At 46.3% G+C, this 23,999-nt stretch overlaps 1 protein-coding gene across 1 annotated transcript in view; it reads right to left on the bottom strand.

Moving 5' to 3' along the window:
* The window catches only part of WNK2 (WNK lysine deficient protein kinase 2), a gene marked incomplete at its 5' end in the record, with an annotated part of 158,323 nt that overhangs the window by 34,295 nt on the left and 100,029 nt on the right, over positions 1 to 23,999 (bottom strand). Inside the window, 7 exons of the mRNA XM_079706772.1 lie at positions 1,802 to 1,900; positions 2,628 to 2,816; positions 3,722 to 3,936; positions 5,202 to 5,893; positions 5,990 to 6,072; positions 7,957 to 8,026; positions 8,317 to 9,140. Of these exons, the coding sequence (XP_079562898.1) occupies positions 1,802 to 1,900; positions 2,628 to 2,816; positions 3,722 to 3,936; positions 5,202 to 5,893; positions 5,990 to 6,072; positions 7,957 to 8,026; positions 8,317 to 9,140 (2,172 nt within the window). The remainder of the gene's footprint in view (positions 1 to 1,801; positions 1,901 to 2,627; positions 2,817 to 3,721; positions 3,937 to 5,201; positions 5,894 to 5,989; positions 6,073 to 7,956; positions 8,027 to 8,316; positions 9,141 to 23,999) is intronic.

Raw genomic sequence — 23,999 nt, 5'->3', positions numbered from 1 at the left:
GGCCTTACAGGCCAGCAGGTACTACTACCTAAAATCCACCTGCCTAGGCCTGGTCCCTGTCTCCACCAAGCCGTGCCTCACACATTCCTTTCCTCCTGGCCACAGAGACAGAAGTAAAACAGAAACCCTTTGTCCCTACTGTGGCTCAAAAAAAATTGTTTTTAATCCTGGAACAGTAATTAACGATGCAAATGAAAACCCTTAGAAAAAAAAAGCAGAACCACGTGGGTAGAAAGGCAGCATGGCAATGACCTCAGGGGCATACACGGTGTTGATCACTCGCACACTTTTATTCTAAGTGCCCTGCTCTCATCTGCTTCCCATGCCTGGCCAGCCACCCTCCCGGCAGTGATACACGTACTTGTCCGACCATGAGACACCTGGAGACCCAGGTGCCCTCACCACAGCTTCTCAGGCAAGAGCCAGGCACACATGGGCAGAAGAGGACCAGTGAGTGATGCCGTGAGGTAAGCAGGGAGCCAGGATGCATGCAGGCCTCCCAGCCCCCCACCCAACTTAGCAACTAACCTGTAGCCCCATGACACTCGAGCTGAAATAGGGCCCCTGTTAGTGGACAAGAAGCACTGGGCAGTCCCTGAGCATTTCTATGTGGTCCTATGCCTCCAACCTGTCCCTCCCACAGGAGGGTGCCAAAGTCCCTCTGATGGGGATGGACACTGAACTCTGATGGACGGCTGCCATGGACGTGGCCTCAGATCACAACAAGCACAATGTATCTTTATTGTACCAGCAAAAGCCACATGCCCTAAACCAGCATGTACCATCCAACTGGTTAAAAGCTTAACTTTTCTGTTGAAAAACAAAAACCTGAAAACCTCAAAGCTTTTGAATCATTTGCCAATTGATCTGAGGAATGAAAACGATTTTGGACAGCCTGAGCAGATGTGCCATTCCTGGAACATGGAGTCCTTGGGTATTAGGAGGGTGTTCCAGGGAGTCTGAGGATGACTGGGACTTGAGTTTTGGTTTAGCACAGCTTTGAGGAACTGAATAATTGACTTCATCTCTGAGGTCGGTGAGATGAGAGGGGAATACACCAAGTAAAGTGCTCCAGCTAGAGAGAAGACCAGGAGGGGCCAGGCCCAGAAAGGGAGGCACAGCAGGAGGCTGGGAATCACATCTCTCAGGGTTAGAGATTCCAGAATGGAGAGGGGCGCTGGGACATCCTAGCTGGAGCACGTTCTCTCAGCATTTCCACATGCAGGGAGTGGGGCAGTGGGTTAACAGTACTGGATGTTGTGATACGGCCCTTGTACAGAAGTTACACCCTCCAGTGACCTTCTAGAACTGTCTCAGCTTGCTACATGCATGTCTTCAGAGTCCAGACACGTGTGAAACACACCATGCGTCTAGAGAAGGCCGGGGTTGTCTTTTTGTTGTCGCTGGAGCTGGGGACAGCGGACGTGTAAATTTGCCACAATCGCAACAGAAATAAAACTACGTCCAACATAAAAAAAGAAAAAAAACACTAAACAAACGAGTGACGAGAGAAATGCAGAGCGCCTGGGGGCCTGGCGGCAGAGCGCCCGAGGCCAGGAGTGGGTGAGCCACTGCACGTGCTTTTGGTGTCCGGGCATGAGCCAGCCAAGAGCATGCACTGGCGCTTTCTGGGGCCAGAAGGGTGGGCATGGACGGGGTTCCGTTTCGCATATTAAATAGGTGATTTCAATGGGGTGGGGTAGGCGTCCTACAGAATGTACGGAAGGTAATGAAGACAGGGAGGGGCAGGGCAGAAACCAAGGGCCAGGAGGTGATAAAATACAAAAGAACAAATACAGACAGATGGACACAGACACGGGTCCACTGAGGAATCGAGCGCGAGGTTTGCTACTAGACTTATAGGTCACTCTCTCAGACGTTGGGTGGTAAACCGTCCAGCCTGCAAATGAATATAGAGGGAAGAAAACAAAGAGACAGGCATCAAGTACAGTCTCTGGGATTCCTCCTACACACCACAAGCCATATCAGCCTCTTCACTTAGCATCCACGGCTCCACCTAGCCCAGCCCAGAGGACCACAGCCACTGACCATGTAATGCAAAGGAGGCAGTGTTGGAACGGAAGAGAAGCGGACCCCAGGAGAGCGTGCGGGGCAGGGTGGGGGGTGGGCACCGGCAGCGGTCACCACGACTTCTCTGGACAGAGATGGTGGGGGGTGGAGCACCTCATCGCGTAGCTGCTACGTCCACGGCAGCGGTGACGAGCATTTCCTCCTCAAGGCCAATCTCCCAGCTCGAGAGCTGTGCCCTCGTCCCCCCAGCTGGCCCTCCTGACGGAAGGACCCATGTTTAGTGGGGAATGGGGTGGGACGGGGTGGGCCAGTGCCTGGGAACCGGCGCAGAGCACGCAGCAGACGCCACATCTGACCTCTCACTGGTCCTGGCGCCTTCCCCAGGCCGGCTCTTGCAAAGCGCACCTCCCTCCGAGCCGCTTACAGCAAGACTCGATGATGGGAAGGCCATCCACTTTTTTCATTCAAAAGCTACGTCTACTATTTTTTTTCCTTAAGAAGCTGTCGGCAGCCTTGGCCGCAGCTCACGTCCCCTCTATGCCACACGGGCCCTATGAGGCTAGCACATGCTCGGAGACGGGCGAGCTGGGAATCACCTGGGCCATGCGCTCCGCCTCCATCACTGGCCAAGCCGGAGCAGATGTCTGCAGTCAGGGAGGCCCGCACGGAGCAAGGCTGCTGGGTCTGAACTGCCTTCCCACATGGGTCTGAAGCTGCTGTGGGCCCTGCCCCAGCTTGGGCAGGGTCCTTAGCAGGAGGGGCTCTGCTGCAGTCTGACAAGTGACCTGGGTTGGGGGGAGAAGGGGTGACAGGTATGATGAGGCACCACAGGACAGACCAGCCAGCTCAGGCCATGTCTATCCTCCCTGCTCTTTGCTGGGTGACCTTGGGGAAGCTGAGTCCTTGCAGGCAACGGGGGCATGGCTGGGTCACCCATGTGGGGGTGTCAGGAAGATCAAAGAAAATGACCATTTTCCACTAATCACCAACACTGTGCCAGCCTGTGTTGTGCAGGTGCAGTGAAAAGACCACAGCACACCTGGAGATGCACACCTAGGCTCGAAGGGGACCTGTGGATTTCCTCACTCTCATGTCTCATGTTAGCTTTAGGAATTGGCATGGAATTCATGTAGTTTTGTGTAATCCTTGTAATTCTTGGATGTGTGCCCTGCAGGTTATCTGTAACATGGAGAGGGAGGGTTTAAGGTCAACTCACTGCTGGCTGCCTACCTGGCGCATCTGGGGATTTCAGCTCACTGGGTCCCCACCCCAGAGTGTGGGGGCTTGGGGTCAGGGTGCACTCTCAGTGCCTGGGCACTGCGGTTAAGGGCTAGGGGTGGGGGAGCCTTACCATCCTCTCCCCCCCCACCGAGGCAGCTGTTCGACCCCCTCTGTCAGGGGGTGACATATGCCTGAGAAACGGGGTCAGAGGAAGCAGCCCCCATCCCAGGCAGCATTCTGCAAGGAGGACCACACTGCAACCCACAGGTGGCTGAGGACGCCACAAAAGCCTGCCCCTCAGTCCTTCCTTCCCGGCAGGAGAGGCGGAGGCCCCAACTCTCCCAGGCCTGAAAAGGCTTCCCTGCTCCAGTGGAAGGAGATCCAAGAAGCGCTTTTTCAGGGCCTAGTGCCTGCCTCCCGCCTGCCCGGCTCCCATGCATGAGCGCGGCCAGGAGGGCCCTGGGCCAACCTGTGCTGGAGGCCACGACCTTGAGCTGCTGCACCAGGGGGTTTAGCAACTTCCCCGCCTTCAGCTTGCTCTTGCTGGTCCTTCTCCGGCGGCCGACTGGAGGTGCCGTGTGGAAGAGACCCAGGTTGGGGGGCAGCGGCTTGCCTAGGCGGCGGTACAGGGCCTCGATCTCCTGCTTCTGCTGACTCTGTAGCTCCGAGATCTCCTTCAGATGCCTGCAGGAGGGAAGGGAAAAGGGAAGCCAGGTGGGCATCCTGCTTGATTCCGACACGAGGCCCCTGCAGGAGAGCCCGGGGCTGGCAGGACAGGTGTGAGGAGTGGGGCGGGGAGCCCACAGGACAGCCTGGGCAGATGGGCCACGCACAGGGGACACAGGGGCACTTTCTGTTTACATCTAAGCCAAGTGGGAGTATCACTGGGGGCCTCTGGCATCAACACACCCAGCAACACAGAACTGCATGAAGCCCAGCCTAAGGAGATTCAAGTTTTCTGATATCCAGACTTGTAACACTGCTGTGTTTTTTAGTGGTAGGGGGAGCGGTGTGAACTACTTCACACATTTACGCTTACAACACAAACCCTAATCATGAACGTGGGTGAAGCAGCAAATAATCAGTGCTCAGAACTGGAGGGTTGCCTCAGCTTATCAGGCAAATAAGTGTTACTTCCTCCATGTGAGGGAACAGGGCCCAGGAGGCCTCTCAGAGAAGAGGAAACCTGCACAAGCAAGTCTACAGAAAACATGTTATTATCCAGGGACCCAGGGCTCCAGCCCTGGCCAGTGCAGCTTCCAGCTCAGGCTGACCCCACAAGCAACACCATCCCTGGGAACAGGGTCGAGCTGACAGGTCACGTGGGTAGGAAGCTGCCATGAAGACTCGGGTAGAATCACTGGTTGTGGGCAAGGGCAGTTTCTAGAACAGTCCAGGAAAGGGCCGGGTGGTCCCTGCTGGCCTTTCTCAGGGAGCCTGCAGCTAGGACTAGTGTGGGGGCAGGGGAAGGGGAGAGCAGGGGCTGAGGTGAGGCCGGGGCTGGGGCTCTCCTTGCAGAGCCAATAGTGAGAGAGAGGCACAGGCTCCTCCTGCCCACGTCTCCATCTCTGGGCCCACTCCAAGAGCCCATGGCCACTCCTTCCCAAGGACACCAGCCTCTCCCCACCTTAGTAACTGTACAGTGGGGCCCTCTTGCCCTGAAGGAGACTTCACGGTGTAGCTGTACCTCAGTGACCCTGACCACAGCAGGGGCAGGTAAAACTTGCAGGGGGAAAGAGCGAGTGTGAGCAAGGCCTGTGTGTGAGGCCAAAGGATGAGGGGAGGTGTGGCCCTCAGAGACCAGGGACCAGGTCTGACGGCAGGGACATCGCCTGTACCCTGTCACCCGGCCCAGGCAGCTCAAAGTGCACATGGCAGGACCTGGACTTGAGCTGCCGGACACTTCCCTGACACCATGGCCCGGACCCGACCTGGTCCGCAGGACCTACTTCTCTCGAAGACTCTGCAACTCCTTCCTGATATCAGCATCCTCGATCTCTGAGTCATTGTCACTGCTGATGTAGGAGGACTGGGAGTGGAAGGAGGTCACGCTGATGGTGGGGACCTTCACGCCCATCCTGCTGGGTGTCTCCAGGCCTGGGGAGCCAGCCCGAGAGGACCTGTGCAGGAAGGCAGTGGCCTTCTTCACAAAGTCACTGGCCACACCACCACCGCTGCCAGGCAGGGAGGTGTGCTTCTGCATGGGGGGCCTCCTTCGAGGGCACTCGTCCCCAGAGTCACTGGACATGGGCTCGCCCATGCCGACCTCGATGGAGGAGGCCGTCTGTGCCCGCCGCACAGCCAGCTTCATGTCTGGGCTGCAGGGGCCCTCGTCCAGGTACACGTCAGGTGGGGCTGAGTACCGCAGGCTACTGGGGGAGGCCAGAGTCCACTCATCCTGGGTGCTGACCACCGAGAACCGGCCCACAGTTTTGGCTGGCGAGCTGCCATCCTGCTGCCCTGGCCACTTCTGAGGGGATCCCGAGATCAGAGTGCTGTGTGTCTGGGGCTGGCTCTCCAGGCCATGCTGAGTCAATGTCCCCGGGCAGCTCTGCGTGGACTCGGCCAAGGTTTCCCCAGGGACCCTGCTGGTCCAATCTGTGGGCTCCAGACGTGCAGGGATGGCAGAAGCAGGGGCATCCTTGGGAAACAGTGGAAAGGAAAAGATTCCACACAAACACCATCAGAGAGCAAGCCCGCCAACCCACTGAGCGTCTCACTGGAGAAAACGCCTTACCTGGGGGACACTGGGTACGACAGGCGAATCTGAGGCCACCTGTCCTCCTTCACAGCCCAGCATGCTGCTCAAAGACGATTCTGCTGTAGGAACAACAAAATCATTACTCAGGCTGGTACAGAGAACAAGGACAGGAATGGCCCCAAAGCAGCCAGTCAGAAGGGAAAGGGAGTGGCACTGAGAAGGTGTGTGTGCAGCTAGGAGAACGGAAACTACTGACATCCTAACCCTGTCACTTCACAGGAGACTCCCTAGAACCCAGAAAAGCGGGGAGACATCAGCCCAACACCACTCAGGTCCCTGAAGACCCCTGCTCCAGACCCTCAGGCGCAGCCAGGCCCTCTACGTACCTGATGACTATCACCTGTCTCACCTGTCCTCTCTATACCCCTGATGATGTCACCCTGTCTCACCTGATATCTCTATCACCTGACGGCATCACCTTCTCTCTCCCTGACATGTTCCGATGATAAAAGGGTCTTAGGAGGTCCTGGAAAATCAGATCAATAAGGCTAATTCCTAACCCTGCTGCTCCAATGTCTAGGGAAGGTCCCCGTCACCTGAGGCTGTCTCAGTTCCCCATCTACAGGTGATATTTCTGATCAGCCTTCCCAGGTTGCTGTGAAGAGTAAACAACGGAAGCAGAAGGACCTCACGTGTGGGAGTCTGGCCTGAGCTGAGACCTGCACACAGCAAGAGAAAGCTGAGGCTGTGTGTTAGCCCGAGCTGGACTGACATGCTGTGGGGGGTTGGGGGTGGTGACAGGGGCTGACAGAGCCTCCAGCCAGGCTGGGGGGCTGCCCCCCTTACGGACTCCTGGGAAGACCTAGACCCGTCTGTCATGCAACCCCAACCCTAGGCAACACATGACACTCCTCCCCACGTGCCTGTGGCGGGGATCCTCCAACCTTGCTTTGCACACTTCCAGGGACAGGAGGTTCATTACCAACAGCTCTGACTGCCAGAAAAGTTCACCTCTTCCAAACTAGAATCTGTCTCCTTAGATCTCTCCTATCAGTTTTGTACTCTGGAAGGTTCCAGCACTTGAAGTCACTGATGCTGCAGAAGGAGGCCCATGGTACACATCTCACGGACAGAAGTCAGAAGGAGATGGAGCAGGCACTCAGGTACAACCTCTCGCCTTCTCCCTTCTCCAGCACACTCCTGCTTCACCCCATGACCCTCATCTTCCCCAGGTAAACATCATATGCTACAGCTTCTGACCCCAATTACAGCTGCCTCACCCCTCTCAAGTGTGGCATCTATAAGAGAATGCCCTGTCCAGGGGTCTGGCCAGAATCCAGCAGTCCACTCCCCTTGCTCTGTGAACTGGGGGGCCGTGCCTGCCACTGACACACACCCAGGGTCCCGTTACAAGGTCAGCTGGATCCTTATCTTGCTAATCTCCCAAGGAATTCCAGGCCAAGAAGGAATCAACACCTTAGAAGGTCAGACCAACTCCCTTGGGCTGAAACACAGGTGTTCAGATAATGAAATAACTACAGTTCCTGCAGAGATGCATGATACCCAGGAGCCACGGAGGAAATCCTGTTTCAGAACTTCACAGATGGCTCCAGCCTGGCAGCTCCCATGGACCTGCTGGAACTCCCCAGCCCCAGCCCTGTACTCTGTCTAAAATATAAACAGTCATCTTGTAACCTTCTAAAGAAATGGAAGCTAGGGATGTCCACCAGAACATATTGAGAGCACTGGGGGGCCAGACAGGCCCTGATAACATCCCAACACGCAGTCGACAGGGCTTTCACCCATTTCCACAGACAGAGGACTTTCTCTCCCTGGAGTGTGAATACACGGTTTGTGCTAGAACTCAAGTGGGTTTTAACTAAGGCTTTATCATGATGAGCTCCTGCCACATCTGGGTCCCATCCAAGATGCTGCGGGGATGAAGGGTAAAGAGGCAGAACGTTGCAGAGTAAGGAAGGCTGGTAGCGCCTACGGCTTGTTACCTGTCACTGGCAAGGACGTGGCCCGCTCCAACGTGACATCTAACCCAAGGGCTGTGTCTGCCTTTTCCAACTGAAGAAAGAAACAAAAAGGAAAGAGCCGTGAGCCTCACTTGCTAACACCTCTGCAGCAAAACTGCAAATCCTCTCCTCCAGGCCAAAGGCTGGGCTCCTCCTCCCTAGGCCACTCGAGCAAAACACGCACGGGTGGGTCAGGCAGGGGTCCCCGAGAACAGGACGGCCTGGGCTGGGGTAAGGCGGCTCTAGATGGCCAGGATGCCTACTGGCCTGGGTTAGAGTCAGTTCCCACCCCTGTCCAGACCCCCACCTGGGGACAGTGCCTCTGGGTGAGGTGGTACTCACTGCAGGCTGGGGCAGCAGGGCCAGGTCACCCCCAGAGGCCTCTGTGCGGGGTTCGTCCCCTCTTGGGGGCTCCGGGGTGAAGTCTCGGTCACCTGCCTCCACAGGGGTCCCGGCCAAGGCTGAGGAGGTGGGCACATGCTCCTGGTAGAGCAGCGTCCGCAGCTTCTCGTCCAGGCTCTTGATGGCGTTGTCCACGAAGCCCACCCTTGGGGGTGGCCCTTCCCCATCTGACTCCAAGGCTGAGGGCGGCTGAGGGGGGGCGGTAGGTGCCACTGGGGGGCTGGGAAGTTGGGGAGTGGCCAGGCTGATGGCCCCCACCACAGAGGGGAGTGGAGGAAGGGGCTGGCCCAGGGTGGGCTGAGGGGCCCCGCCAGGGGCACCAGACACAGGGGCCAAAGGCAACAGGGGCTCCCCCCTGGTGCTGGGCTCTCTGGCTGAGCCAGGTTCCCCCACAGCTGTGGAGTGGGATGGGGCCTCCAGAGATGGGGCACAAGGCCCTCGGCCTGTGCCAGGGGCCTGTGCAGCAAGCTGGGCATCATGAGTCTCCGCTAGTAGCCAGGGGGTCTTATGCTCACTGGCTGGCTCCTGAGGGGTCCCTGGGACCCCTGCCTGCATGGCAGCCCCTGTTACTGGCTCTGGCTTAGGAATGGCAGCTGGTGGGGCCATGTCTTGGGGCACAGCAGCCACGGAAGGGGATGATGGCACCAAAGGGGATGGTGCACCGCCAGGAAGGTCCCTGGGGCCTGCTTGGCTCAGAAGCTGCAGACTAGCCGAGAAGCTGGGTTTTTCCTTCGAAGACAGCTGGTCTTTACAGAACACTGGATCTAGAAGAAATAGGAAAAATGCCTCTATACTAACCTATTCTGGTCCTATTTCCCTGGCATTTTGCTAGCCAAAAAGATGCTTTCTATGAGCTGGCAGTGCCCTACACACCAGTCCTCTCTCCTTTTCTCAGACAGGCCAACTTCATGCATGTGCTGGCCTCTGCCTGAGACATGTTGCACAGGTCTTCCCGCAGCCCCACTTCCCACCTCAGGCTATGCACCAGCAGTGTCCCATTCAGCTGCACTAGGACACCCACACCTTCCTTCTGATTTTTCTGTAGCACTAAGCCACCAGGCATAACCCAACACCTGTCTGTCGACTGTCATTCCAGCTCCATAAAAATATGGCTCTGGTCACCCTTGCACTGGCCCATTCCACAGAATTGTAAAATGAAATGATAAAATCTAAGTAGTGACCTGGACACACTCCCCTGTCCTGGAGTGAGCAGGAACTTCTGATGAGCCAGACACCATGCTTTGGTGAGATCAGAAGCTCAGACCAGAGAGAGGAGATCAAGATGGAGGAAGAGAAGGACGCCTTCTACTAGTTCACCTCCCTCTATGAGCACTTCAAAAACATATCAAATGTGGAGCAATTCTCACTAAAATCAAACCAAAGACTGGCAGGAAGACTCTTATACAACCAAGGCGGTAAAGATCCACATAGAGTTGTTTAGGAAGCGATCAGGTCAGAACTGGCACCCCTAGGAGGGGGACACAGAAGTAGAGAGGGGTTACAAGGGCTTGGAGATCCTCTCTGGGGAGTGAGCCGTTTGAACACATATTGGGCGATAACAAATCTAGAATTCACTTGTGAAGAGTGTGAACACTCTTGCTTACTCCTAGGGACAAGACAGAGGAAGCAGACTGAAGCTGCCTGGGACTCTGGTCAACTGTTCCAACACGTGCCCTAGCCCACACTGAACACCCACTCTGGCACCTCTAGCTCCAGCACAGCTTCCCACTAGGTCAAAGGCTGCTGTCACGGAGGAAAGTATGCATGTGTGGGAGACAGAGCTGGCTCTGACCCAGCCCTGCATCTGAATGGGGTGGGAGCAGCCATTACTGGTGTTCACAGAGGTGGCAAATCAGTCCAGACTGGAGCTCTGACTGGTGTACAGGGACAGCACCAGCACACACACACCGGCCTACATCAGGCACCACTCAGACACTCTTGCTCCGGCATGGATCTCCACTGGTGCAAAGGTGCCATTGTCGGGAGGGTGGAGAGTACACACTTAGAGGGAAAGGAGGTAGCTCAGACCCCACCCTCAGGGATTCGGCTCCAGACCTCAGGACCAGACACCGCTCCTAATAGGGCAGTGATGACCACTGAGCATAGAAGCAGCCCCAGATCATATCTGGCTCTGCCTCCACCCTCTCCATCTCCATCCCCACCTACCACCAAGGTGATACCAGTCAGCGCACTCTGGGGGAAGACATGACCAATGCTCACTTCAGATCCAGCTCTCCCGCCAAAGCCACTGGGCAGACAGACTGCACAGAGGTGCTCCCACACAAGTACAACCCTCCAAGACCAAGACAGGTTAACTGTTTCACCTAATTTCATAGAGACAACGTTAAGCAAAATACAAATACAGAGGAATTTGTTTGAAATGAAAAAATGATGAAAATAAAGAAACGTGAAACATCAACTAATGAAACAGAGATAAATAATTTACCAGAAAGAGTTCAAGGCATTAGTAAAAAGAATGCTAAATGAACTAAGGAAAAGAATAGATGAACACAGTAAGAATGTTAACAAAGAAGTAGAAAATGTAAAAAATAAACAGAGATGAAGAATACAACAACTGAAATGAAAAACACACTAGAAAGATTTAATAGCAGACTAAGTGATACAGAAGAATGCATTAGAGATCTGGGAGAATAATGGAAATCATCCAATCAGAACAGAAAAAGAATATAAAAAAATGAGAACACTTTAAGGGACCTCTAGGACAACATCAAGCATACTAACATTTGCATTATAGGGGCTCCAGAAGAAAAGAGAGAGAAAAGAGAGAGAAAAGTGTCAAAAATGTATTTGATGAAATTATGGCTGAAAACTTCCTGAACCTGCAGAAGGAAACAGATATCCAGGTACAGTAAGCAGAGAATGTCCCAAACAAGATGAACTGAAAGAGACACACACCAAAATGTACCATAATTAAAATGGTAAAAGTTAAAGACAAAGAGACAATTTAAAGGCAGCAAGAAAAAAACAGAGTCATATACAAAGGAACACCCATAAATCTATCAGCTGATTTTTCTGCAGAAACTTTGCAGGCCAGAAGGGAATGGCATGACATATTTAAAGTGCTGAAAGGGCAAAATCTACAACCTAGGATACTCTACCCAGCAAGATTATCATTCAGAATTAAAAGAGCAATAAAGAACTTCTCAGATAAGGAAAAACTAAAAGAGTTCATCAATACTTAAACCACCCTAAAAGAAGTCTTAAAAGGTCTTCTCCAAGTGGAAAAAAAAGGCTATAACAAGATGTAAAAATTTATAGGAAAGGAAAAATCCCACTAGTAAAGGCAAATATACAGTAAAGGCTGTGGATCAGCTTACATAAGTTAGTACAAGATTAAAAGACAAAAATTAGCAAGTCAACTATAACTACAATAAACAGCTAAGGGATAAACATGAAGATGTAAATATGACATCAAAAACACAAAATGTGGTGACTTCCCTGGCAGTCCAGCGGTTAAGACTCCACGCTTCCACTGCAGGGGGCACGGGTTTGATCCCTGGTCATGGAACTACAATCCCACATGTCGCTCAGCACAGCCAAAAAAAAAAAGATCCACAAAATGTGGGGGAGAGGAGTAAAAAAATGTAGATTGTTTAGAATGTGTTTGAATTTAAATGACTATCAGTTTAAAACAAGTAGATATATAGGTCAACATATAGGAACCCCAAGGTAACCACAAATCAAAATCCTACAATAGATACACAAAAAATAGGGAGAAAGTAACACAAGCATACCACTAAGGAAAATCATCAAACCACAAGGGAAGAAACTAAAAGAAGAAGAAAAGAATATAGAATGACAAAAACCAGAAAACAAGTAACAAAATGGCAGTTAAATACATACCTATATGTAATTACTTTAAATGTCAATGGACTAAATGTTCCAATCAAAATACATAAAGTGGATGACTGGATAAAAAACAAGACCCACCTATGGGCAAGAGACTCTCTTTAGAGTGAAAGACACACAGACTAAAAGTGAGGAGACGGAAGGAGATATTTCATGGAAGTGAAAATGATAAGAAAGCTGGTAGCGATACTCATATCTTACAAATTAGACTTCAGAAGAAAGTGTAAAAAAGACAGAGAAGGGCATTATATAATGACATAGTGATCAATACAAGAAGAAAATATAACATTAATTAATATATATGCACCCAATATAGGTGCACCTAAATATGGAAAGCAAATATTAACAGATAGAAAAAGGAGAAATTGACAATAGAATAATAGTAGGAGACTATAACACCCTACTTACATCAAGGGACATATCATATAGAAAGAAAATCAATAAGGAAATAGTGGTCTTAAATGACACATTCGACCAGTTGGCCTTAATAGATACCTACAGGACATTCCATCCAAAACCAGCACAGTATACATTCTGTTCAAGTGCATGTGAAACATTCTCTAGGACAGATCACAGGCTAGGCCACAAAACAAGTCTTAACAAATTTAGAAAACAGAAATTACATCAAGCATTTTTTCTGACAACAAAACTATGAAACTAGGATTCAATTACAGGAAGAAAAATGGGAAAAACAAAAACATATGGAGATTAAACAATATCCTATTATAAAAACAATGGGTCAATGAAGAAATCAAAGAGGAAATCAGAAAACATGTGGAGAAATGAAAATAAAAACACAACTTTCAAAAATCTATGTGACACTGAAAAGTGGTTCTAAGAGGGGAGTTTATAGCAATATAGGCCTACCTCAAAAAGAAAGAAAAATATCAAATAAATAACCTAATTTACTGTCCAAAGGAATTAAAGAACAAACAAAGCCCAAAGTCAGCAGAAAAAAGAAATAACAAAGATCAGAGAAGAAATGAATAAAACAGAGACCAAGAAACAACATAATAATGAATGAAAACAAGAGCTGGGTTTTTTTTTAAAAGACGAACAAAATTGATAAACCTTTATCCAGGCTCATTAAGAAAATGAGAGAGAGAGGACTCAAACAAAATAAGAAATGAAAGAGGAGAAATTACAACTGATATCACAGAGGTACAAAAAATCATAAGAACAGTTATACAGCAACAAACTGGACAACCTAAAAGTGGATAAAAAATCCTAGAACCACACAGTCTTCTAAGACTGAATCAGAAAGAAATAGACAATCTGAATAGACTGGTCACTAGTAGTGAAATTGAATTCATAATCAAAAAACTCCCAGCAAACAAAGGTCCAGGACAAGATAGATGGCTTCACAGGGAAATTCTATCAAATATATAAAGAAGAGCAAATACCTAGCCTTCTCAAACTATACCAAAAACTGACGAGGAGAGAACATTCCCAAATTCATTCTACAAGGCCACCATTATCCTGATACCAAACTGAGAAAAATACACTACAAAAGAATTATAGGCCAATAACAAGAATATAAAAAGATGTTCAACATTGCTAATTATTAGAGAAATGCAAATCAAAACTACAATGAGGTACCACCTCAAACCAGTCAGAATGGCCATAATTAAAAAGTCTAAAAATAATAAATGCTGGAGAGGATGTAGAGAAAAGAGAATCCTCCTACACTGTTGTTGAGAATGTAAGTTGGTGCAGTCACTATGAAAAACAGTATGGAGGTTCCTCAAAAAGCTAAAAATAGACTTGCCATATGATCCAGCAATCCCACTACAGGGCATATATCCAGACAAAACCATAATTCAAAAACATACACGCACCCCCTATGTTCATAGCAGCACTATTCACAATAGCCAATACTTGGAAACAACCTAGATGTCCATTGACAGATAAATGGACAAAGAAGATGTGGTACAAAAAAAAGGAAGAAGTGGTACAGATATACAATGGAATACTACAGCCATAAAAAAAAGAACAAAATAAGACAGCAGAAGCAAGAACTACAAGCCTGCAGCCTGTGGAACAAAAACCACACTAACAGAAAGACAGACAAGATGAAAAGGCAGAGGGCAATGTACCAGATGAAGGAACAAGATAAAACCCCAGAAAAACATCTAAGTGAAGTGGAGATAGGCAACCTTCCAGAAAAACAATTCAAAATAATGATAGTGAAGATGATCCAGGACCTCGAAAACGAATGGAGGCAAAGATCAAGAAGATGCAAGAAATGTTTAACAAAGACCTAGAAGAATTAAAGAACAAACAGAGATGAACAACACAATAATTGAAATGAAAAATATACTAGAAGAAATCAATAGCAGAATAACTGAGGCAGAAGAATGGATAAGTGACCTGGAAGACAGAATAGTGGAGTTCACTGCCGTGGAACAGAATAAAGAAAAAAGAATGAAAAGAAATGAAGACAGCCTAAGAGGCCTCTGGGACAACATAAAACACAACAACATTCGCACTATAGGGGTCCTAGAAGGAGGGGAGAGAGAGAAAGGACAAGAGAAAATATTTGAAGAGATTATAGTCAAAAACTTCCCTAACATGGGAAAGGAAATAGCCACCCAAGTCCAGGAAGTGCAGAGAGTCCCATACAGGATAAACACAAGGAGAAACACGCCGAGACACACAGTAATCAAATTGGCAAAAATCACAAAGAAAAATTAATGAAAGCAGCAAGTGAAAAACGACAAGTAACATACAAGGGAACTCCCATAAGGTTAACAGCTGATTTCTCAGCAGAAACTCTACAAGCCAGAAGGGAGTGGCATGATAGACTCAAAGTGATGAAAGGGAAGAAACTACAACCAAGATTACTCTACCCAACAAGGATCTCATTCAGATTCGATGGAGAAATCAAAAGCTTTACAGACAAGCAAAAGCTAACAGAATTTAGCACCATCAAACCAGCTCTACAATAAATGGTAAAGGAACTTCTCTAAGTGGGAAACACAAGACAAGAAAAGGACCTACAAAAACAAACCCAAAACAATTAAGAAAATGGTCATAGGAACATACATATCAATAAATACCTTAAATGTGAATGGAATAAATGCTCCAACCAAAAGACCCAGGCTTGCTGAATGGATACAAAAACAAGACCCATATATATGCTGTCTACAAGAGACCCAAATCAGACCTATGGACACATTCAGACTGAAAGTGAGGGGATGGAAAAAGATATTTCACGCAAATGAAAATCAAAAGGAAGCTGGAGTAGCAATACTCATATCAGATAAAATAGACGTTAAAATAAAGAATGTAACAAGAGACAAGGAAGGACACTACATAATAATGAAGGTATCAATCCAAGAAGAAGAAATAACAATTATAAATATATATACACCCAACATAGGAGCACCTCAATACATAAGGCAACTGCTAACAGCTATAAAACAGGAAATCAACAGTAACACAGTAATAGTGGGGGAACTTAACACCTCACTTACACCAATGGACAGATCATACAAACAGAAAATTAAGAAGGAAAAACAAGCTTTAAATGAAACAATAGACCAGATAGATTTAATTGATATTTATAGGACATTCCATCCAAAACCAGCAGATTACACTTTCTTCTCAAGTGTGCACGGAACATTCTCCAGGATAGATCACATAATGGGTCACAAATCAAGCCTCAGTAAATTTAAGAGAATTGAAATCATATCAAGCATCTTTTCTGACCACAATGCTGTGAGATTAGAAATCAATTATAGGGAAAAAGAATAAAAAACACAAAACACACAGAGGCTAAACAATACGTTACTAAATAACCAAGAGATCACTGAAGAAATCAAAGAGGAAATAAAAAAATACCTAGAGACAAATGACAATGAAAACACGATGATCCAAAATCTATGGGATGCAGCAAAAGCAGTTCTAAGAGGGAAATTTATAGCTATACAAGCCTACCTCAAGAAACAAGAAAAATCTCAAATAAACAGTGTAACGTTAAACCTAAAGGAACTACAGAAAGAAGAACAAACAAAACCCAAAGTTAGCAGGAGGAAAGAAATCATAAAGATCAGAGCAGAAATAAATGAAATGGAAACAAAGAAAACAATAGCAAAGATCAATAAAACTAAAAGCTGGTTCTTTGAGAAGATAAACAGCATTGATAAACCATTAGCCAGGCTCATCAAGAAAAAGAGGGAGCGGACTCAAATCTATAAAATTAGAATTGAAAAAGTAGAAGTTACAACAGACACCACAGAAATACAAAGCATCCTAAGGGACTACTACAAGCAACTCTATGCCAATAAACTGGACAACCTGGAAGAAATGGACAAATTCTTAGAAAGGTATAATCTTCCAAAACTGAACCAGGAAGAAACAGAAAATATGAACAGACCAATCACAAGTAATGAAATTGAAACTGTGATTAAAAATCTTCCAACAAACAGAAGTCCAGGACCAGATGGCTTCACAGGTGAATTCTACCAAAGATTTATAGAAGAGCCAACACCCATCGTTCTCAAACTCTTCCAAAAAATTGCAGAGGAAGTAACACTCCCAAACTCATTCTATGAGGCCACCATCACCCTGATACCAAAACCAAAGATACTACAAAAAAAGAAAACTACAGGCCAATACCACTGATGAATATAGATGCAAAAATCCTCAACAAAATATTAGCAAACAGAATCCACCAACACATTAAAAGGATTATACACCATGATCAAGTGGGGTTTATCCCAGAGATGCAGGGATTCTTCAATATACGCAAATCAATGTGATACACCATATTAACAAATTGAAAAATAAAAACCATAGGATCATCTCAATAGATGCAAAAAAAAGCTTTCGACAAAATTCAACATGCATTTATGATAAAAACTATCCAGAAAGTGGGCATAGAGGGAACCTACCTCAGCTTAATAAAGCCATATATGACAAACCCACAGCAAACATCATTCTCATTGGTGAAAAACTGAAAGCATTTCCACTAAGATCAGGAACAAGACAAGGATGTCCACTCTCGCCACTATTATTCAACATAGTTTTGGAAGTCCTAGACATGGCAATCAGAGAAGAAAAAGAAACAAAAGGAATACAAACTGGAAAAGAAGAAGTAAAACTGTCACACTTTGCAGGTGACATGATACTGCACATAGAGAATCCCAAAGATGCCACCAGAAAACTACTAGAGCTAATCAATGAATTTGGTAAAGCTGCAGGATACAAAATTAATGCACAGAAATCACTTGCATTCCTATACACTACCGATGAAAAATCTGAAAGAGAAATTAAGGAAACACTCCCATTTACCATTGCAACAAAAAGAATTAAATACCTAGGAATAAACCTACCTAGGGAGACAAAAGACCTGTATGCAGAAAACTGTAAGACACTGTTGAAAGAAATTAAAGATGATACCAACAGATGGAGAGATATACCATGTTCTTGGATTGGAAGAATCAATATTGTGAAAATGATTATACTACCCAAAGTAATCTACAGATTCAATGCAATCCTTATCAAATTACCATATGGCATTTTTTACAGAACTAGAACAAAAAGTCTTAAAATTTGTATGGAGACACAAAAGACCCTGAATAGCCAAAGCAGTCTTGAGGGAAAAAAAACGGAGATGGAGGATTCAAACTCCCTGACTTCAGGCTATCTTACAAAGCTACAGTAATCAAGACAATATGGTACTGGCACAGAAAGAGAAATATAGATCAATGGAACAGGATAGAAAGCCCAGAGATAAACCCACACGCCTATGGTCAACTAATCTATGACAAAGGAGGCAAGGATATACAATGGAGAAAAGACAGTCTCTTCAATAAGTGGTGCTGGGAAAACTGGACAGCTACATGTAAAAGAAATTAGCACACTCCCTAACACCAAGCACAAAAGTAAACTCAAAATGGATTAGAGACCTAAATGTAAGACAGGACACTGTACAACTCCTAGAGGAAAACATAGGAAAAACACTCTGACATAAATCACAGCAAGATCTTTTTTGATCCACCTCCTAGAGTAATGGAAATAAAATCAAAAATAAACAAATGGGACCTAATGAAACTTAAAAGCTTTTGCAAAGCAAAGGAAACTACACACAGGACGAAAAGACAACCCTCAGAATGGGAAAAAATATTTCCAAACGAATCAACGGACAAAGGATTAATCTCCAAAATATATAAACAGCTCATACAGCTCAATATTAAAAAAAAAAAAAACAACCCAATCCAAAAATGGGCAGAAGACCTAAATAGACATTTCTCCAAAGACGACATACAGATGGCCAAGAAGCACATGAAAAGCTGCTCAACATCACTGATCATTAGAGAAATGCAAATCAAAACTACAAGGAGGTATCCCCTCACACAAGCTAGAATGGGCATCATCAGAAAATCTACAAATAACAAATGCTGGAGAGGGTGTGGCGAAAAGGGAACCCTCTTGTACTGTTGGTGGGCATGTAAACTGATACAGCCACTACGGAGAACAGTATGAAGGTTCCTTAAAAAACTAAAAATAGAATTACCATATGACCCAGCAATCCCACTACTGGGCAAATACTCAGAGAAAACCGTAAATCAAAAAGACACATGCAGCCCAATGTTCATTGCTGAGCTATTTACAATAGCCAGGACATGGAAGCAACCTAAGCGTCCATCAAGAGATGAATGGATAAAGAAGATGTGGCACATATATACAGTGGCATATTACTCAGCCATAAAAAGAAACGAAATTGAGTTATTTGTAGTAAGGTGGATGGACCTAGAGTCTGTCATACAGAGTGAAGTAAGTCAGAAAGAGAAAAACAAATAGCGTACGCTAACATATATATATGGAATCTAAGGCAAAAAAAAAAAAAAAGGTCATGAAGAACCTAGGGTTAAGACGGGAATAAAGACACAGACCTACTAGAGAATGGACTTGAGGATATGGGGAGAGGGAAGGGTAAGCTGTGACAAAGTGAGACAGTGGCATGGACATATATACACTACCAAATGTAAAATAGATAGCTAGTGGGAAGCAGCCACATAGCACAGGGAGATCAGCTCGGTGGTTTGTGACCACCTAGAGGGGTGGGATAGGGAGGGTGGGAGTGAGGGAGACGCAAGAGGGAAGAGATATGGGAACATATGTATATGTATAACTGATTCACTTTGTTATAAAGCAGAAACCAACACACCATTGTAAAGCAATTATACTCCAATAAATATGTTTAAAAAAAAAGATGTGGTACATATATACAATGGAATATTACTTAGCCACAAAGAGGAACAAAATTGGATCATTTGTAGAGACGTGGTTGAATCTAGAGACAGTCATACAGAGTGAAGTAAGTCAGAAAGAGAAAAACAAATATCGTATATTAACGTATATATGTGGAACGTAGAAAAATGGTACAGATGAACCACTTTGCAGGGCAGAAATAGACACACAGATGTAGAGAACAAACATATGGACACCAAGGGGGAAAAGCAGCAGGGGGTCGGGGGGTGATGAATTGGGAGATTGGGATTGACATGTATACACTGATGTGTATAAAATGGATGACTAATAAGAACCTGCTGTATAAAAAAAATAAATAAAATAAAATTCAAAAAAAAAGAAAAGCAAGATGCAGAAAAGTGTGAATAATATGACCCTGTTTTTGTAAAACAACAATAAAAATATTTCATGTACATCTATATACGTGTCTATACAATTATTGAGCATTTTTTTAAAATGAAAAAAGAAAAAAAAGAACAAAATAATACCATTTGTAGCCACATGCATGGAACTAGAGATTATCATACTAAGTGAAGTAAGTCAGACAAAGACAAATACCATATGGTATCACTTACATGTGGAATCTAAAATATAACACAGGGCTTCCTTGGTGGCATAGTGGTTGAGAGTCTGCCTGCCGATGCAGGGGACACGGGTTCATGCCCTGGTCCGGGAAGATCCCACATGCCGTGGAGCGGCTGGGCCTGTGAGCCATGGCCGCTGAGTCTGCGCGTCCAGAGCCTGTGCTCCGCAACGGGAGAGGCCACAACAGTGAGAGGCCCACGTACCACACACACACACACACAAAAAAATATATATATATAACACAAATAAACTTATCTTCGAAACAGAAATGGACTCACAGACATAAACAACAGACTTATGGTTGCCAAGGGGGAAGTGGGGTGAGGGAGGGATGGATTGGGAGTTTGGGATTAGCAGATGCAAACTATTATATATAGAATGGATAAACAACAAGGTCCTACTGTATAGCACAGGGAGGGAACTATATTCAATATCCTATGATAAACCATAATGTAAAAGAATATTTTTAAAAAAGAATGTTTATATAACTGAATCACTTAGCTGTAGAGCAGAAATTAACACAACATTGTAAAACAACACACTTCAATTAAAATTTTTCTTAAAAAAGAAAATTACAGGCCAATATCTATGATGAATATTGATGCAAAATGATCAAAAAACATTAGCAAGCCAAATATCAACATAATATATAAAGGATCATACACCATGATAAAGTGGGATTTATTCCATGGATGAAAGAATCCACAAGTCAATCAGTGTGTTACACCACATTAATAAAAGGAAGTATAAAAATCACATGATCATCTCAATAGACTCAGAAAAAACATTTAACAAAATTCAACATCCATTCATGAAAAAAACTCTTATCAAAGTTGGTACACAGGGAACATATCTCAACATAATGAAGGCCATTTATGACAAACCCACATCTAACATCATACTCAACAGCGAAGAGCTAAAAGCTTTTCCTCTAAAATCAGTAACAAGACAAGGATGCCCTCACCGCTTCTATTTAACACAGTACTGGAAGTTCTAGCCACAGCAACCAGACAAGAAAAAGAAATAAGAGGCATCCAAATTCAAAGGGAAGAAGTAAAATTATCACCATTTGCAGGTGACCTACTATATATAGAAAATTCTAAAGTCTCCACCAAAAAACTATGAGAACTAATAAATGAATTCAGTAAAGCTGCAGAATACAGAATTGATATACAGAAATCTATTGCTTTTCTATACACTAATAATCAAGTATCAGAAAGCAAGAAAACAATCCCATTTAATATTGCACCAAAAAGATTAAAATACCTAGGAATAAATTTAACCAAGGAGGTGAAAGATCTGTAATCTGACAACTATAAAACATTGATGAAGGGGAGAGACCTTCAAGATGGCGGAGGATAAGACATAGAGATCACCTTCCTCCCCAAAAATATATCAGAAATACATCTCCATGTTGAACAACGCCTACAGAATCTAATGAACGCTGGCAGAAGACCTCAGACTTCCCAAAAGGCAAGAAACGCCCCACGTACCTGGATAGGGCAAAAGAAAAAAGAAAAAACAGAGACAAAAGAATAGGGATTGGGCTTCCCTGGTGGCGCAAGTGGTTGAGAGTCCGCCTGCCGGTGCAGGGGACGCGGGTTCGTGCCCTGGTGCGGGAGGATCCCGCATGCCGCGGAGCGGCTGGGCCCATGGGCCATGGCCGCTGGGCCTGCGCGTCCGGAGCCTGTGCTCCACAATAGGAGAGGCCACAACAGTGAGAGGCCCGCGTACCACACACACACACACACACACACACACACACACACACACACACACAAGAATAGGGATGGGGCCTGCACTTCTGGGAGGGAGCGGTGAAGGAGGAAAAGTTTCCACACACTAGGAAGCCCCTTCACTGGTGGTGATGGGGGGTGGCGGCGGGGAAGCTGTGGAGTCACAGAGGAGAGCACAGCAACAGGGTTGCAGAAGGCAAAGTGGAGAGATTCCCGCACAGAGGACTGTTGCCGACCAGCACTCACCAGCCTGAGAGGCTTGTCTGCTCACCCACTGGGGCGGGTGGGGGCTGGTAGCTGAGCTTCCGGCTTTGGAGGCGAGATCCCAGGGAGAGGACGGGGTTTGGCTGCGTGAACACAGCCTGAAGGGGGATAGTGCGCCACAGCTAGCCGGGAGGGAGTCTGGGAAAAAGTCTGGAACTGCCTAAGAGGCAAGAGACCGTTGTTTCGGGGTGCGCCAGGAGAGGGGATTCAGAGCACGGCCTAAACAATCTCCAGAGATGGGTGGGCTATCAGCGCAGACACCAAAGTAGGGCATGAAATGCTAAGGCTGCTGCTGCATCCACCAAGAAGCCTGTCAAGCGCAGGTCACTACCCACACCTCCCCTCCCAGGAGTCTAAGCAGCCCGCCACTGCCAGGATCCTGTGATCCAGGGACAACTTCCCTGGGAGAACACACGGTGCACCTCAGGCTGTTGCAACATCACACCAGCCTCTGGAGCTGCAGGTTTGCCCCCGCATTCCATACCCCTCCGTGCACCCAGCCTGAGTGAGCCAGAGCCCCCTAATCAGCTGCTTATTTTAAACCCCGTCCTGTCTGAGCGAAGAACAGGTGCCGTCAGGCAACCTACACACAGAGGCGGGGCCAAATCCAAAGCTGAACCCCATGAGCTGTGCGAACAAAGAAGAGAAAGGTAAATCTCTCCCAGCAGCCTCAGGAGCAGCGGATTAAATCTCCACAATCAACTTGATGTAACCTGCATCTCTGGAATACCTGAATAGACAATGAACATCCCAAAATTGAGGCAGTGGACTTTGGGAGCAACTGTAGACTTGGGGTTTGCTTACTGCATCTAATTTGTTTCTGGTTTAATGTTCATCTTATTTTAGTATTTAGAGTTTATTATCATTGGTAGATATGTTTATTGATTTGGTGGCACTCTTCCCTTTTTCTTTATATATTTTTTTCTCTTTTTGTGAGTGTGTATGCGCATGCTTTGTGTGGTTTGGTCTGTATAGCTTTGCTTTTACCATTTGTCCTAGGGTTCTGTCTGTCTGTTTTTTCTTTTCTTTTTTATTATTACTTTTTAATTTTTTCTACTTTTAATAATTTATTTTCTATTTTTCATTTTAATAACTTTATTTCATTTATTTATTTATTTTCCTTTGATTCTTTCTTTTTCTCTCCCTTTTCTTCTGAGCCATGTGACTGGCAGGGTCTTGGTACTCTGGCTGGGTGTCAGGCTTGTGCCTCTGAGGTGGGAGAGCAGAGTTCAGGACATTGGTCCACCAGAGACCTCCAGGCTCCATGTAATATCAAACAACAAAAGCTCTCCCAGAGATGTCCATCTCAATGCTAAGACCTAGCTCCACTCAACGACCAGCAAGATACAGTGCTGGACACCCTATGCCAAACAACTAACAAGACAGGAAAACAAGCCCACCCACCAGCAGAGAGGCTGCCTAAAATCATAATAAGGTCATAGGCACCCCAAAACACACCACAGGACACAGTCCTGCTCACCAGAAAGACAAGATCCAGCCTCATACACCAGAACACACGCACCAGTCCCCTCCACCAGGAAGCTTACACAACTCACTGAACCAACCTTAGCCATTGGGGGCAGACAGCAAAAAAAACAGGAACTACAAACCTGCAGCCTGTGAAAAGGGGACCCCAAACACAGTAAGTTAAGCAAAATGAGAAGACAGAGAAACACACAGCAGATGAAGGAGCAAGGTAAAAACCCACCAGACCGAACAAATGAAGAGGAAATAGGCAGTCTACCTGAAAAAGAATTCGGAGTAATGAGAGTAAAGATGATGCAGAATCTTGGAAATAGAATGGAGAAAATACAAGAAACATTTAACAAGGACCTAGAAGAACTAAAGAGCAAACAAACAATGATGAATAATGATAAACAAAATTAAAAATTCTCTAGAAGGAATCAATAG

This window comes from Hyperoodon ampullatus, assembly GCF_949752795.1.
Source record: "Hyperoodon ampullatus genome assembly, chromosome: 6".
In the NCBI taxonomy this organism is placed as follows: domain Eukaryota; kingdom Metazoa; phylum Chordata; class Mammalia; order Artiodactyla; family Ziphiidae; genus Hyperoodon; species Hyperoodon ampullatus.
The sequence above is the reverse complement of the archived record's forward strand: the minus strand, read 5'-3'. Positions and strand labels throughout refer to the sequence as shown.